The 17,161-nt window shown below is 34.3% G+C and overlaps 1 protein-coding gene across 1 annotated transcript in view; it reads left to right on the top strand.

Moving 5' to 3' along the window:
* ZMYM2 (zinc finger MYM-type containing 2) overlaps positions 1-3,320 on the top strand; it is an 87,459-nt gene extending 84,139 nt beyond the window's left edge. The window contains exons 22-24 of the mRNA XM_044668309.1: positions 632-883; positions 1,216-1,336; positions 2,422-3,320. Of these exons, the coding sequence (XP_044524244.1) occupies positions 632-883; positions 1,216-1,336; positions 2,422-2,614 (566 nt within the window). The 3' untranslated portion in view covers positions 2,615-3,320. The remainder of the gene's footprint in view (positions 1-631; positions 884-1,215; positions 1,337-2,421) is intronic.
* The last annotated feature ends 13,841 nt before the right edge of the window (positions 3,321-17,161 follow it).

The raw sequence follows: 17,161 nt of genomic DNA, 5'->3' as shown, positions 1-17,161 counted from the left end.
TGGAGCCATATTTTGATTCTCTTTTTCTTTTCAATAAAAAAAAGGTTGAGGTTTTAAAAAAAATGTTATCACTTCCTCATTCTCCCTCTGCAAAAAGAAATAAAATTACCAATCTAATACATTAACCAAGGCTACTCTTCACTTGTACTCTTTTTTATTTTACTCTTCATTTGTACTACTTGGGTATCTTGAGAAAGGGGAGTTATTTCACCAACAAAGGTTAGGGATGAAATTTAGATTGTGTATTGCATTTTCTTTTATTTTTGCTTTTCTTTTCATAATTTATACACATTTGTTTTCATTCTCTTTTAATAAAAGAATAAAAAATAAAAGAGGGTGATTATCAGAGCATAAAATAAGCCATCTTTTATCTGTGTTATCTGTTTATGTAGTTTGAAATTAACCTGAAATTTCAAATAGAAATTTTTTTTGGTCAGTTATGAAAATCCCTGGAATCTCTTGATATTTCTTCATGATTAGTTTATAGCTTTGAAGCATTATATACCCTTATAGGAGGGGTAGAAGGCTGATTATCATTTTTTAAGGTCATATCTATGTTATTGTTATTTTTAAAATTATATATAATATCTACCTCCATTGTCTATTTCCTTAATACTTATTCTTTTTTAAGGGTCAATTTTTTCTCGTGTTGAAGAAGATTATCTCTGGAGGATTAAACAGCTAGGATCTCACTCTCCAGTAGCTCTTCTGAATACACTGTTCTACTTTAACACTAAATATTTTGGCCTGAAAACAGTGGAGCAACATTTAAGACTTTCCTTTGGCACCGTGTTTAGGCAATGGAAAAAAAATTCTGTAACAATGGAAAACAAAGCATGTCTTCGATACCAAGTGTCTTCCTTGTGTGGAGCTGATAGTGAAGGTAGAGTAGCCAATTTTTGTTTTGGGAATGTCTATGGCAGGGTTGTCCCCTACTTAGTCTATTGAGGGACTCCATTGATAATATGCCAAGTATCTAAGGGTTATTCTTAAAACTTATAAAATCTATCACCCCATTTTTCTTCAAAAACAATGTTTTTAGCATGGGTAGCTACTAATTTCAGCTTACATACTGGTTCTTGTTTTTAAAACCCATTCCACAGACCACAATTGCCTTAGTGGCTATTTCTAATCTTTGTTGTCATTAGAGTAACAAAATAGCTATTATTCTATGTTAATGAGCTCAGGAGGTTCTTTTTTTATTGTTTTTTGAAGATAAAATTACTACTGGAAAGAGAAAACATGAAGATGATGAACCAGTATTTGAACAAATTGAAAACACAGCCAATCCTTCTAGATGTCCTGTGAAGATGTATGAATGCTACTTATCAAAAAGGTAAATAGTCCATATCAGCATATATTAATGAATATGAAGTCAAATGATGATATTTTGAAGAATAGGGTTTGGGTTTTATGGCTCTAGGTGTTAACATTTTTTTGGCATAAAAATAGTTTCATTGCTTTTAGTTTTTTCCTCTTTAGTTTCTTAATTCATTCACATTTTAGTAGATCTCAGTCAAGTAATAATTTTGGAATCCAAGACAAACTTTAGGAAGGGTCTCTAAATTATTATAATATTCATTAATATCTGTTAATTTTTCTTCTTTTGCATGTCTGTGAAGCCAGTCTTTTAGCAAACCTAGTTTAAAGAGACAAAGTGGATTCAAGTGTTAATAAGATTTTAAGCAGTAGCACTTTACAAAAGAAGTAAACTTAGTGGCTAGTTATGTCTTGTTTGTTTTTTTTTTAATAGTTTTCTCCAGTATCAGGTTAAAGAAAATATTTTCTTTTATTCTCTTTTTTGCTTTTCCTTTAACATATTTAGAGCCCTTAGGGGGAGTATCACCATCTCTTTTTAATTTGGGCAGTGGATATTTTATAACCAAATTCTATTCTAGAAACTTAATTTATAGTTGGAAACAAAGATTTGATTTTTCTCTAGGAATAATGCTACAGATAGTGATTAGGTGGTAACTAGGCCATCTCCAACTGTACATATTTACAGTTGAAATGTTTGGTCAAGCCACGCTAAAAGATTTACATTTTGCTGTGTATAAGAGGCTCTGTCAACAAGTACAGTGCTCGACCAATAACTAGTTGTTTGTTTGTATGGGACTGCCCACTGAAAAATCTGTTTTAAACATTTCTGCTATTTCATGATTTTCATGTTGTAATTATAAACTTGTCTCATGTATTTATAAAAAAATGTTGGAGCAATAATTTCTGTATCACAGCACTTACAGTTAAACTTCCTAAAGTGAAAATTATACATTAGATATTTATCAAAGAGCTGTTGCTTGGAAATTCATTGATTGTGGTTAGATTCTCTAATGGTGAAAGAGAATGTTGTAGGGAAATAAGCATATGTTCATTTCTTTAAAATGATTCCCTGCTTTTTTTCTTTCTTTTCCTCCCCCACAGTCCACAGAATCTTAATCAAAGAACGGATGTTTTTTATTTACAACCAGAATGTTCAAGTTCGACAGATAGTCCTGTCTGGTACACTTCTAATTCACTGGACCGAAACACATTGGAAAATATGCTTGTACGGGTTCTTTTAGTAAAAGATATTTATGATAAAGACAATTCTGAACTGGATGAAGACACGGATTAAAATAAACTTTTCAAAAGCAGTTGGGATAAAACAGCATTAGATAGTCATGCTGCTAGATCTTTATTATGGAAAACATTTCAAGTTTACTCCTTCTGTTTCGAGTTTTGTAGCAGTGTACCCACACTGGGTATTACCATGTAAATAATCTGTGAGTGAAAGTTGCCATTATTCTATGTAGTGGTTTTAGGATACTTAACAAACACATTCAAATTCATTTTTTTTTTATTATTTATTTGATTAGGTATGTTTGTAACTTTTTACATTACAAAATATGAATGAGAATGTGCCATGTGTAATTTCTTTTCTTGTAGTAAGAAACATCCATATTGCACAACTCCACTGTCGCCACACTTCCTTGGAAGGGGGGGGGGGGCTCCTTTACTGGGTTCTTGACCCTGATGGCTGTGTATGGGTTAGCACTACTAAAGTTTAGAACTTGCAGTGTCTTTCAGAATTTTTAAATAAACTGTAAACTAATAGGTTTTTTTTTTAAATTTTTTAGTTTCTGAAGCCTTACAGGGCTATGTAGAGAGATTCCATCTTATGTACCAAAAATAGACAAAAGAATGCTGTCAATATTGGTGTACTGTAATGTGAATCTATACTGGTGAAAACAACTCTTTTGTTCCCCTCATTAAAACCTTAGTGTCCTTTCCTCATTTGTGACTTTCTGCATCGCCCCAATAAATAAAACATATATAATGACTATAAGTTTAAAGCACATACTCATCAAGACATTTACTTTGTTAAAATGTCTGATGAAATTGCTATAATTGTCTTTTCTGTTTTCACTAGCCAACCATGAGTACCCGAATATCCTTAGCATTCTATTGTAGGGTTATTTTTTTGCCCATAGTAAATGGACCACAAATGCAGTATTATCTGAAATAACAATCTTGAGTTCATTTATCTACACCTCAAAATAACCAATGAGATCTTGGATAGTTATTTTAAATAATACAACTTCAGAAGCAGTAATTAATGGAAACAGAGCTCATGTAAATAAGATGGTTTCACATTTTTATTACAAAAATTTCCAGTGTGTTAAATCTGATACTTTGGATGCTTAATGTTAGTACAAGTCATTAGTGTCTAGAATTCAAATATTTAATAGAAAGCAAAGAAAGAAAGTGATGATTAAGGTGTATCTCAGTGGGAATCATATCTGCTGTTAGATTCTTTTAAAATTCAAATTACTTCTTATAGAAGATTGCATTAAAAGACTTTGTGCTTCTGCGTAGCAATTTATACTCTTAAGAACCTTTCTTTGAAAAGAAGAAAGTTCATCTAAAATTGTACTTTTCCAGGATACTGAGAAAAATGTTAGTTGCAAATCATTAGTAAGGAAAATAAGGCTAATTTTGTAGCATGTGTGTGGTAGTCTTTTCTTTATAATTAATGAAACATGATAAGTAGTGTAGATTATTATTATTGGTGGGAAAATCAAGCTTATTCTCCAAAATGCCCAAGAAATCGCAACTATATTCCTAGGATATTCTGCCCTATTTTGTCAGAAAAATATTTAGTATACCTAACATCATTTAGAAAAAAGTGACAATATATATACAGTGACAATATATGCTTCAAGCATTAATTATTTGAATTGTTTTGGGCATATGAAAATTACTTTGTAATGCTCCATGTCCTTGAGATTTTTAATAAGTCTCAATAACTTTTCTATTCCTTAATGTATTTTATATTTGTTGGTTTAGAAAAATCAGGTTGCTGGTAGCAACTCATGATACTGGTTATCTAAAATAGATCACTACCTTTTCTATTTAGCTTGATTAAACAGGTCCAAATTTATAATTTAAAAAAGTATCTCAATCTTTTCCCATTTTCCAGAACACTAATCATAATCAGGTTTTTTCAAATATGTTTTAGCTACATATTGATGACATTAGAAAGTAGTTGATGAAAATACTCTTTTATTCCACATAATGGTGCTAATAATCTATCAAGGGCAATAACGTTTTTTCCACATGTCATCTAACATGTAGTTAGCCAAGTACAAATAACTGGCATAATATCAGAGAAGGCTTTGCCTTCTCTGATATTTACTTTAATCCTTGTCTCAAAATCTTAATAATGATTTAAGAACCTATTTTTCCAAAAATTAGCAATATAATTTCAGACTTGACTCAATTCAGGATTTAAATTCTAAACTATTTTAGCCCAGCAATTGTTTTGTTCATTTTCCAAAATTAATTCATTGTAATATGGAAGGTTTGCTTACTAATCTGAAGCTCTTCCTTTTTCCCAATCTCATTTCCATTCATTCCTGGATTGTTTGTTTTTGTAGTTATAGATGCCAGTGGGGACATTGTTCCTTGGTGGTTTCTGAATGTAGGATCTGGTAAATGTAACTTTGCATTGTTTTTTAATATGCTGGGCTGTGAGAGCTGCTGAGTTTGTCTTTTATGTTCGGGATGGGATGGGGAGCTTGTTAAAAAGAATATATTTTGCCATTATTGAGTACCAAGTTATCCTCTCCAAATTACATTAATGGTTTCCTTAGATAATTGAGTCTCCGTAACTCATTCTTTTAAGTTTAAAAAAAAAAAAAACTTTGTTAGAAGTCAGGCAAAGATACTATAAAGGGGTTGGTTTGGTAAGGTAAGAAGTTTAATATCTTTTTCACTATAATAATACTCATATTTAAATAGTTTTTTATCTGTAAGTTGCAAGAACTGATTCATGGTTTCCTTTTATTAAAAAGTTGTTACTAATTTACTTGGTGTTAAATGGTGAAATTCTGGAATGGGAAGAAGATGCATATTGTACTATGCATTTGGATGTTTTCAGTATTTTGCTGGCAATTACTGGGATTGGATTTTTAGAAGTTTATAGCATTTAAAAAATAAATAGAAAAGTATTCCCAAATTGAGAAATTTTAGATTATTTTATTTATCAATGCACTGGGCCTAGTTTAATTTTTTTTTAATTACTGTCTAAAACTTAAAAGCATTTAAGGTAGAATTAAAAAAAATTTCTTTATCTAAAGAATTGTTACAAATATGTCTATTAACTCCTGCTTCCAGTAAATTAGCATTCCCTATGAGGCATTCCCTTTCATCCTTCAGGACATAAAATGAAAACGTGTGAATTTTTTTGTTTTCAAGAATAAATTTCCTTCCCTTAATTAAAATTTTCATCCTAAATTTTTCCCTTAATAAGCTCTTGTCCTTTTATTTCCTAGATGGCTCTTTATATTTCACCTTCTCTCTTTCACTGTTCTCTTGCTCTCAATGAAAACCTAAAAAAGTAAGATGGGGAAAGAGAGGTGAAATTTTAATAGTATTAAAACTTTCATTTTTCTCCTTTACTTCCTAGCAGTGACCTTCCTCTTTTTTAAATTTAAGCTGTTACAAACAACCGGTACACAAAGTGGAACCTACAGCTTTCCCTAGCTTCTTGTTAAGATATATGTCCCTTCACATACAAATATTTAAATGTTAATCATTATGATGCCTAAATATGTTAAAATCTACCTCTCAAAATTATAAACACAAGAATTGGCTTATAGTAGCTTAATGTTGAGGGAATTTAGTAAAGAAAGACTCCTGACCTACTTATATTTAGTTGGCAGTCAAAAAGGTCCAAGAATATCAGCTCTGGCTATATAAAGTATTTCTTAAAGATGTCTTTATGTCTAGGTCCTTAGTAAACTATTCTATACATCTAAAGTAATTCTTGAAATCAATTTTTGAAGGGAAACTTGACCAAAGAAATGTTTTATCATGAAGGTAGATGGAGCCCAGGAGAATAGCAAGATATTATAATGTTATATTTTGTCTTCTAGATTTGTATTCAGGTTCCAGTTCCTATTATATAGATATTGAAAAACTTACATCTTAGATATATAGACAGTTAACCCTTTTGGGTGAAATCAAGTTGATTTAGGACATTTTTGTTACTCCTATTGGAAGGTGTTAGATTTACAACAATTTTTTTTAAGTGATCTGTGAAACTGCGCATAAGATATTGTTCCTACACACAAAAAAAATCCTTGTGGTTTCAATATAAATTTAGTTTTATTTGGACATTAGAAGTATATTTCCTAAAATACCACAGACCTTTTAATTCTTTCAAATAAATATATATAGAGGACCTAATTTTGAAGGACTTATATGGAATATCCTTTAATACAAATAAATCCAAAACATGAAAACTCACTAACAGTTGTTTTATCAGTAACCATTTATTAAAATACCCAATATATCTCCAGCGTCTTGCTAGTGTGGGATATAATAAAAGAAAATATAAAGTTATTATTTTAACTCATGATTCAAAAAAAGAAGAGGTGCAATATTATTTTGGAGCAGGCCTAAGGAAAGATGAAACCTGGAAAAGAGTAGATCTTAGCTTTCTAATATGGGAACTTCATTTTATACTAGAATTGAGCAGGCTCCCTCTCTGCCCTCCCCGCCATTAAAGATCCCATTATCTATCTATCAAAATATGGTCTGGTTCTAATAGTGGTGCCAATTGGCCTCAATCCAGTAGGAATGGTTAAAAAAATAAAACATGGAAGGGTACCAAAAAAAGGTTTGTGACCCAAAAAGATAGCTCTTCATACCTAGAGACTATTTAATAAGATTCTATAGATTTGTTGAAATGCCCCTAAATGTGAGTGTAGGTAGTGCAATTTCTTGCTAATCTAGGGTTTCCCCCTTACTCCAACTTTTTTTAAAACACCCTGGGACATTTAAACTACATAGGGGAATTTGTTTCTATTGGAAATTTCTCAGTATGCAAATGGAAAATTGGGGGTCAATGTAAATGTCTTGGACATCTTTTCAGGGACACATTTTATAAATAAAGGAATAGCTATTATTTTGAGCACGAGTGTTCAGTTTGCATCGGCGGATTGTACCTACACATTTGTAGTTCCATATGTAAGCCAGCAGGTGACAGCAGAGTCCGAGACACTCTAAAATTCTGCCATCACAGGATCATCTATTTCGATTTGGAAATCTTTGAGGCCATGCAGTTCAACACCTTTCCCGCCTCCCCCATACAAAAAACAAACTCAGGGAGTTTGAATGATTTGCCTTAAGTCACACAAATGTGAAGAGGCAGAATTTGGACCTAGATTCTCTTTTTACTGCATATTTCCCTTAACGTTCATATTTCCCTTTGTCTTATTGTTACTAAATCAACAAACATTACACTCTTTCCACAATTGGTACTGGCATTTAGGTTTTTACAAACTATCGATGCTGATGTTCACCTTCCAAACAAAAGAATAAAACAACTTTGGTGTTAGAAAATGGATACTAAAAGGGACTAGTTTATTGAGGACCCCGAGTAACATACACTATCATGACTGCAAAGTTAATTGTAATGTAAAAAAAATGCTTTTCCTTAAACATGGGAAAAAGTCATAGACAGTTAACCTGGTTTGAATCATTGATGTGTTGTTGCCCCTTCCTCATTGCTATTAAAAAGAAAACTATTGGCTGGAAATTACAAGTAGAAAATGAGTATTGAAGATATTGGGCATTATTTCAGTAGCTATGCTACTGTTTCACTTTCCTCTGCCTCTCCAGTTTTCTCTTTATGAAGTGTTGGATAATCAGGACTTCAAATGTAAATGAGATTGAGATTTTAGAGGTTCCAGTTTATTTTCTTTAGGTGTACCCTGTCTTTGTAGAACAAAGTGATAGATTCAGTGATAGATTCTTATCTGGGAAGAAAGGTGTAAATCCACTCTGAAGCTTTTTAAAAATTGTGCTACCCATGTGAGTTCATATTAGAGATGGAGGAAAAAATAACCTCCCAAACTGCCCCACCCCCCACCCTCATCTTTTAATTTTAAGGAGATGGGTGGGGAGAGAACTTTGTTGCTCTTAATAGTTACCTGAAATTAAAGAGCTGGTTACCATTCCATGTAGATACTATAATTTTGCCCTTCTACGCTTCTAGTCTTTAAAGTGGCTCTTCAAACAATGTAAGCCAAGGCACTTGAATGCTAAAGCCTGTTTTCAGACACAGATTTTGTGGCAAAGTGGTTGCAAAAATGAGGTAGGTAAGACAGCTGTCTTCAGTTCTTGTATATGGTTCAGTTTATAGTTGATGACAATTGCACATAGTGGAGGAAAATAGTAAAATATTTAAATTACATAATTCGTAAATCTGTTGAAAAGATAACAAGCCAAGGATAAAACTCATAGTGCTTAAGGTTAAAATAGCTATTTGTCTTTTTTTTAAACCTTATTTTCTGCTTTGTTAACTCATAGGACAAAAGATCAAGGACTAGGTAAAAGCAGTTAAGTGACTTGTCCAAGGTAACACAACTAGGAAGTGGCTGAGGTTGAATTTGAACTTGGGATTTCCCATCCAGCTGGCCCCACCCCCACAGCATTTGTCTTAATGAAACACATATAGCCCTATTGAATAAAAATTTGAAAATATGAAAAATAATTGGAATTTAAAATTAAGTTTATTAATAAGTTTTGAAACTAAGGTTAGTCAAAGCCTATCCTTTTTTTAAAATATGTCTCTGGATATATATTTTTATATTAATAATAGTTTTTATATTAATAAATTTCCATGAATTTTCTGGAGTTATAGAATCAAAATTCTCTCCCCCCTTACTCTGCCCCCTCCTGGAGCTGACAATACAATCTAGCTCATACATTATCATTTTTGTAAGTGAATAATATAAACCACGACCCTAAAGCATAAGTAATAAATCATATGCTTTCCTCTGCATTCTTACTCCCAATGGTTTTCTCAGGAAGTGGATAGCTTTATTCATACAGTGTCAGAATTCTGGATCATCATATTGCTGTTAGTAGCAAAGTGTATCACATTTGATCATTCCACAATATTGCTTTTCCTGTGTACAATGTTCTTCAGGTTCCACTTATTTACTCTGCATCAGTTCATGTAGGTAAAGCATCCTTACAGCACAATAGTATTCTATCACCATCATATACCACAATTTGTTCAACCATTTGCCAATTCTTTGCATATATATATATATATATATAAACAGGTCCTTTCCCATTCTTAAAAATCTCTAGGATACAGACCTAGTGGCATTGCTGGATCAAAGGGTATGCATTGTTTTATAGTCCTTTGGGCATAATTCCAAATTGCCCTCCAGAATGGTTGGATCATTTCACAACTACCAGCAATGCATTAGTGTCCCAATTTTTTAGTGTCCCAATTTTGCCACATTTCTTCCAACATCATTTTCCTTTGCTATCATATTGATGAATCTCATAGTTGTGAGGTAGTGCTTCAGTTTTAATTTGCATTTCTTTGATTTAGAACATTTTTTCCTATGATTATTGAGAACTTTGATTTCTTCATCTGAAAACTACCTTTTCATATCCTTTGACCATTTATCAATTGAGGAATGATTCTTATGTTTGATTTAGTTTTTTACATATTTGAGAACTGAGACCTTTATCAGAGAAACTTATAAAAATTTTTTCCCCAGCTTGTTGCTTTCCTTCTAATCTTGGTTGCATTGGTTTTGTTTGTACAAAAACCTTTTTAATTTAATATAATGAAAATTATTTGTTTTACATCTTGTAATGTTCTCCATCACTTTTGGTCTTAAATTCTTCTCTTCTCCATAGATCTGACAGGCGCTTCCCCTAACTTGTAAGATCACTATGTTTAAATCAAATGCCCATTTTTACCTTATCTTGGTATAGGTTGTGAGATACTGATCTAAACCTAATTTTTGCTATATTGCTTTCCAATTCTCCCAGCAGTTTTTGTCATACAGTGAGTTCTTATCCCAAAAGCTGGGATGTGGGTTTATCAAACACTAGATTGCTGAGGTCTTTTACTCTTAATCTATTGATCCACCATTCTGTTTTTTAGCCAATACCATATTGTTGTTTTTTTTTTTTAAACCCTTGCACTTCGGTGTATTGTCTCATAGGTGGAAGATTGGCAAGGGTGGGCAATGGGGGCCAAGTGACCTGCCCAGGGTCACACAACTGGGAAGGGGCTGAGGCCGGGTCTGAACCCAGGACCTCCTGTCTCTAGGCCTGACTCTCACTCCACTGAGCTACCCAGCTGCCCCCCATATTGTTTTGATAATTACTAATTTATAGTACAGTTTAGGTCCTGGTACTGCTAAAAGTCCATAGTTACTAAAGATGCTTTCAATCTGCTAGGAATCTGGCTAGTTGCCTAATGATTATTGGTATCTGTGTAAGTAATGGGTTTTATGAATGAGAGACTGAGAATGTTAATATGACTGAATTTTAGCTATCACCTTGTTCTAGTGAGACTGACCTTTGTGTATCTAACTCATCTAACATCTCTGGCCTTGAATCCTACATCCAAAGATTTTCTCAACTCATGTGGTGTGTGTGTGTATATATATATATATATATATATATATATATAGTGTAATCCCATATTTCGATGACACGTTCTCTGTCTTGATAAAAGAATAGAAACCAACTAAACCAGTGAAGGGCAAACTTTTTAAAGAGGGAGCCAAAGGAAAGGAAATGCTCGTCTCTCAGTCTGTTTCCAAGGCAACTCTTTCAGAGTTTCATTTTTATTGTATCCTACTCATTGTATTCATCAGATTAGGAATAATGTCGTGGGGCTGGATAGAACATTTCAGAGAGCCGCATCTGGCCCGTGGGCTATAGTTTGCCCATCACTGAACTAAACCATAGCATTTGCACATGCTAATACTTATACATCATATTGTATATTTTATTTGTGATTTCCTCTTGTACAAACTGAGCAAATCTTAAACCAAACCATTCCCCATCTCCACCACCTCCACAGTACATTTCTCCTCAACTTTCTTGTCCAGCCAGTGGTACCATTTTCCCAGTAATGTAGACTTGCAACCTTGAAGATACGGCATACACTATAACAGAGAAGTAGCTTGCCAGCAAAATACCGTGTGAGATCTGAATGGCAAAGGTACAGATGAGATCAAGGTCAGGGAAGGTTTATTTGGGGATTTTGAAGGGTAGTTAATTCACCAGGCAGTGGAATGAGGGTCTTTAAGGCATACCAAGCAGCTTGGACAAAGGTATGGAGAGTAATTTGGCTTAAGCATCAAGTAGCATTACAAAACTGATGCCCAAAGCCACCAGCTCTCTGACGAGGCTCTTCTAAACTCCAGAGCCAGCATACAAATCCTTGCTAACTTATGCTTCTATAAAGACTACTTTTACCACCACAACCTTCACCAAAATTTTCCACAGCTCATTATTGACTCGCTTTAAATTTAAGCTGACCCTGGCTTATCTATCCAGTGCTATTTCTCACTACTTATGCACACATCCTATATGGCCACCCTAAGTCCTCAAAAATTTAGAATCTAATCTTTTACCAAGTCAGAATTCTTAACACGAATGGGCAATTACACTATGTTTACTGTTAGTGAGAAAATATTTGCATGTATGATTCAAGGCCAGAAATCTGGGATTAGATTTCTTAAAGCTAGAAGAGGAATTTTAGAACAAGGGTTATAAACTGACCTATTTAAGTTAGGAGTGACTCAAAGTTTTTTTTAATTGTGTCCTTGGGCCAGATGTTTGCTGTCTCCAACTTTAGAGCTCTAATAGATTATTAGTCCCTCATAGATAGATGATGCTGAAGTTTCACATCACATAACTACCACATTCCTGATGCTTTTTTTGTCCCCCCTTGGATTTCTTCCTTTGTTTTCTTCTGCACATTGGGATCCTTTTTGTGGCCCAGCAAATGTCCTGTCTCTCCTTTCCTAATTGGAAATGAATCTGTTCAGAAGACCTGTGGTATCTATATACAACCTTACACAATTATCTTTTGTGATAACTCATTGGTTTCATTTATGATTTTTTTTTTATCAGACATCTAGGGGCCAGGGGCATGACTTCTGGTGCCTCTCTGTACCCCAGAGCTTCTAGAATCATTTAGGAGCAGTTATGCTATTAAAAAAAAACCTACCGCAAACAAACTTGATTGACTGAATATTGATTACATATATGCCACTGTCTTATCTGCTTTATACTGTAAAGCTCCTTAGAGACAGGAGCTGAATCAATTGTTACTACGTCCATGATATATCAAATAACAGTAGGGCTGCCTCATCCATGATTTTGCTTTCTGAGGTTTCAGTGACCTATGTTCAGGGTCAAATGCAGTCGTGTTCCCCCCAGCAGTGATTTTTTTTTCCTGCATTCACTTTAACTTTTTACGTTTTTATTTTGTTTTTATTTTTGTTTTTTGGTGGTGAGGTGGGATGCTGCTGGATGTCAAGGTATTGAGTGTCAGGAGCAGGGCAAGAGAATATGTGTTTATGTGTGCGTGTATGTATAGAGACAGCGGGTGTTCCTTTATACCCAATATATCCAAAGCTTTAGCTTCAATAGGTCTTAGAATAAATGCCTCAAGATACAGATCCTCTAATATAGTCTATTAGTCTGTTGACTAATAATAATAATAATGAGAGAATAATGTGATAGAGCCCTAGAATGGTTTAGGAGACCTAGAGTCCCAGTTCAGTCACTGATTTAGTGTAATGTGGGGCACATTGGGTCTTAGACCCCTCATCTGTGAAATGAGAGGTTTGAAGCAGATCAGGGGGTGTGAATTTTTGTATGTGTTATAGACCTTTCTCGCAGTTTTTAAAGTCTGTGGATGACCCAGAATGTATCCAACATTTATAATTGAAAGGTATCCTAAATTTTAATTTGAGAATAGGGAAAAAATGAATTTTTATTTCTCACCCATGTTCCTAGATACTGTTCCCCAACCCTTACCCATTACAAATCCCTGAACTACATGGGTGAACTAATGCAGTGATTCCCAAATTGGGCGCCACTGCCCCCTGGTGGGTGCTGCAGTGATCCAGGATGGCGGTGATGGCCTCAGGTGCATTTATCTTTCCTATTAATTGCTATTAAAATTAAAAAAAATTAATTTCCAGGGGGCTAAGTAATATTTTTTCTGGAAAGGGGGTGGTAGGCCAAAAAAGTTTGGGAACCACTGGACTCATGTCCCCTTTCTGCCCTGATTCTATCTCACAAAGTGATTTTTTAAAAAAAGATTTATTGAAGTGTTTTTGCATTTTATATATTTTCAGATGAATCCTATTGTGAGGTGTTTCATGACAAAAAGTTAAGTAAAACCAGTAAAGAAAATCCATCTGATAATACTAGTAACGTTTCACTTTTTTAGCACCTACCACCTCAGTTTTTAAAAATTAAAAAATTTGGTTTTTTTCCTTTGCCCTCTTCACCTATAAAAACTCCATTTCTTGTAATAAGTTTACATAATCAAAGTGTCCCCTTAATGGCTTTATACAGGTTACGTAGACACATGCACATACAATGGACATTCATATATGGTATAAATAGTTTTGATTCTGATTTACTCTGAATGAGTTCTAAATCTTTCCATGCCTCTTAAATAATTTTATATAGCACCATTGTACCCCATCATATGAATATGCCAAAAGCTATTTGTACGTTCCTTTTATTTTTCATGATCTCTGATCTTACCCCTTACTATGGTCTTTAAGAAGTATTTTACTCTAAAAGACTAGATTACATTACACACACACACACACACACACACACACACACACACACACACATAGACACACACATATACAAATGCTCTTCAAAATTTTAAAGCTGAGTTAAAAGTCTCTTTTGGGACTCTTAATTACCCTAAACAAAAAGTACTGACAATCATTAAGAATTGAACGAGGTGGTACAAATGAACATGTATTAGGAAAAATCAGAAAAGGCACTGAGCTCCATGGTGGTGGAGAGATGAGCTATTATACACAAAACAGACTTTTGTTGGAGGAGTGCTAGGAAGTTAACTAGGATAATGAAATTCTTTAGTTGGAAAATTGGTAAAGGGTTACAACCTGTACTTTCTGGAGAAAGTCATCCAAGAGACACGGAATTTTTTCCTGTGTATTTTCTGAAGTTGGCTGCCATATGCAGTTTACTCCGTTAGGTGGGAAAACAAAGCCTATTTTGGCTTAAGGTCACTGGTCATCCTAGCAAGTTCATATAACAACGTTTCCTATTTCCTATGAATTTATTAGGCATCATGTCCACTGTTACTTTTCTAAGAAGATTTGTTAAAACTTGGGAATTGACCCTTGTCTTTGTGTCATTTTCAACTTTGCTGAAACAAAGTTTTCCATTCTAAGGCCTTTGTGTGGGCTGTTCGAAATGCAATCTGCTCACTTGGTCTCTTAGAACCCCTAGTTTCCTCCAAGTCTCAGCTCTAGTGTCACATAAAGCTTTTCCTGGATCCCCAGCTGCTATACTTCCCCCTTTCCCACCAAAAATTCATTTTACATGTCTGTATTTATGGACATGTCTCTCACCGTAGTAAACTCCTTCACTGTAGGGACTATTTTGTTTTTGTCACTATCTTCTCAGGGTTAGAACATGGATGGTTAAAAATTGCTAATTTGATTGCTTTGGGGAATCAGGAGACCTGGGTTATATCTTAGTCCAGGCTCTGGACACTAGATTCATTGTATGAATTTCAAAAAGTCTGACCCTTTTGGTCTTAAATTTCTTCATCTGTCAAATCTTTGGAGGGGATTATTGCTAAGGTACCCTCCTGTTTGTAATCTTATGTTTCAACCTTATAAAGATTTAGATTAAATCTTAGAGGAGGAATCAGCTTCATCATGACTTTTCTGCGTAGTAAAGGATGTTTAAAGTACTAGAGATGATTTTTTTTTTTAATTTAAGCAATGCAGGCCCACTGGTTCAGATGATCTTCTGTAGAAGAGTTGTACAACGAGAGGCAATTTTATGCAACCTTCATCTCTCCCTTTCCCTCTCCCTCTCCCCAAATGTGGTGATGCTGACAAGAAGGCTGTTTATCCTGTTGTAGCAAATGTCTGAGACAATCATATGACCTAGCTTCCAGTCAATACACAACAAAAACCCTATAACCACAGAGTGGGCACAATATACAATGAAATGTTGATGTAACCACTTCTTTGTTAACAGTGAAAAATCAGGAACATCATGCAAAGCAAGTCTGAAAGAATTTCATATTGGAGAAAGTAAAATGTGATTGATTATATCAGTTTAAAATTTACAAATACTTGCTTTTTGTAAGATTCAAAGGGGAGAAAAACCTTTTAATTTGTCAGCGAATAATATAGCTAGAATTTTAAAATCCTATTTTGTTGGTAATGTACTATTCAATCTCCAAACTAAAGAAGTAAAATTAACAAAGACAGTGGCAACCTAAGATCAATGGGGAGTTGAGTGTTCCCCTATTGCTTTCGTGGTTTTGGTAGGTGAACAGTTCTGAATAGTCAAATCATTGATTTAGAGCTGGAAAGGACCTCATAGGTCATCTAACCCAATCACTCAATTTTATAGAAGGGAAAGCTAAGTCTAGAAGGTTAAATAATTTGCCAAGTTCACATAGGAAGTAAGTAGAAGAGCTAAAATGTGAACTTGGGCCTCCTGATTCTAGGTCCAGAATACTTTGCATCTGTAAAAGTGAAATTTGGAAAATGCCATCTAAACCTTATTCTTGATTTGTTACTTATTGTCACGTGTGGGTAACTCGTCTCCCCTCCCCACTAAGGGAGGTTAGGATTACATCATATCTACGCCTAGGATGGGTAGATTTTTGACTATTAATGGGCTCGAGCTAATTCTATTTACACACATCACACCATCCAGTCATACATCCCATTCAATTCCATTCTCCACTCAGCTGCCAAAATGACTTTCCTAAAGCATGACTAATTCTGTCATTCCCCTGCTCAAAATTTAGTGGCTCCTTATGCTCCAGGATTTATATATTTAAGTCAGTTATGTACAACTCTTCATGGCTCTGTAGTGGGATTTTTTATTCTTTATTTTTTCAAACCCTTACCTTCCATCTTAGAATCATTCCTGTGTATTAGTTCTAAGGCAGAACAGTGGTAAGAGCTAGGCAATGGGGGTAAAATGACTTGCCTAGGATCATAGAGCTAGGAAGTATCCAAGACCAAATTTGAACCCAGGATCTTTGGTCTCTAGGCCTGGCTTTCAATCCACTGAGCTACCCAGCTGCCCCCGTGTGTGTATTTTAAAGTAATTTTATATATTATGATCATGTATAAGATAACTTTAAAATATATCATGTATACATATGTGTACAAATACATTCAAAATATAAATATACATAAACACACATACATTTTATGTGCCTTTTCACTTTACGCTGTACCATATGCTCTGTGATCCAGCTACACTGGCCAACTTTTTGTTCTTCAGACATGATATTCTATCATCTCCCAACTCCACGCACTGGCCGTGTCCCATGCTTGGAAGGCTTTCTTCACTTTCACCTCTTAGCTTTTCTGGTTTTTATCAACTCACCTGAAATCTCACCTTCCTCAAGAGGACTTTCTTATTCTTCCTGATGCTGTTTTCTCTAAGAGAATAATTTCCATTTATCTTTTGTATCTTGTGCATACATTATTATTTATAGACTATGTCCCCATTAGAGTGGGAGCTCCTAAAGGGCAGAGACTTTTTTGTCTCTTAATAATTGCTTGTTGACTGGCACCATACTGCC

The sequence above is a fragment of the Gracilinanus agilis genome, chromosome 3, assembly GCF_016433145.1.
Source record: "Gracilinanus agilis isolate LMUSP501 chromosome 3, AgileGrace, whole genome shotgun sequence".
Lineage (NCBI taxonomy): Eukaryota > Metazoa > Chordata > Mammalia > Didelphimorphia > Didelphidae > Gracilinanus > Gracilinanus agilis.
Note: the sequence above shows the minus strand (reverse complement) of the source record. Positions and strands in the feature narration are given on the sequence as shown.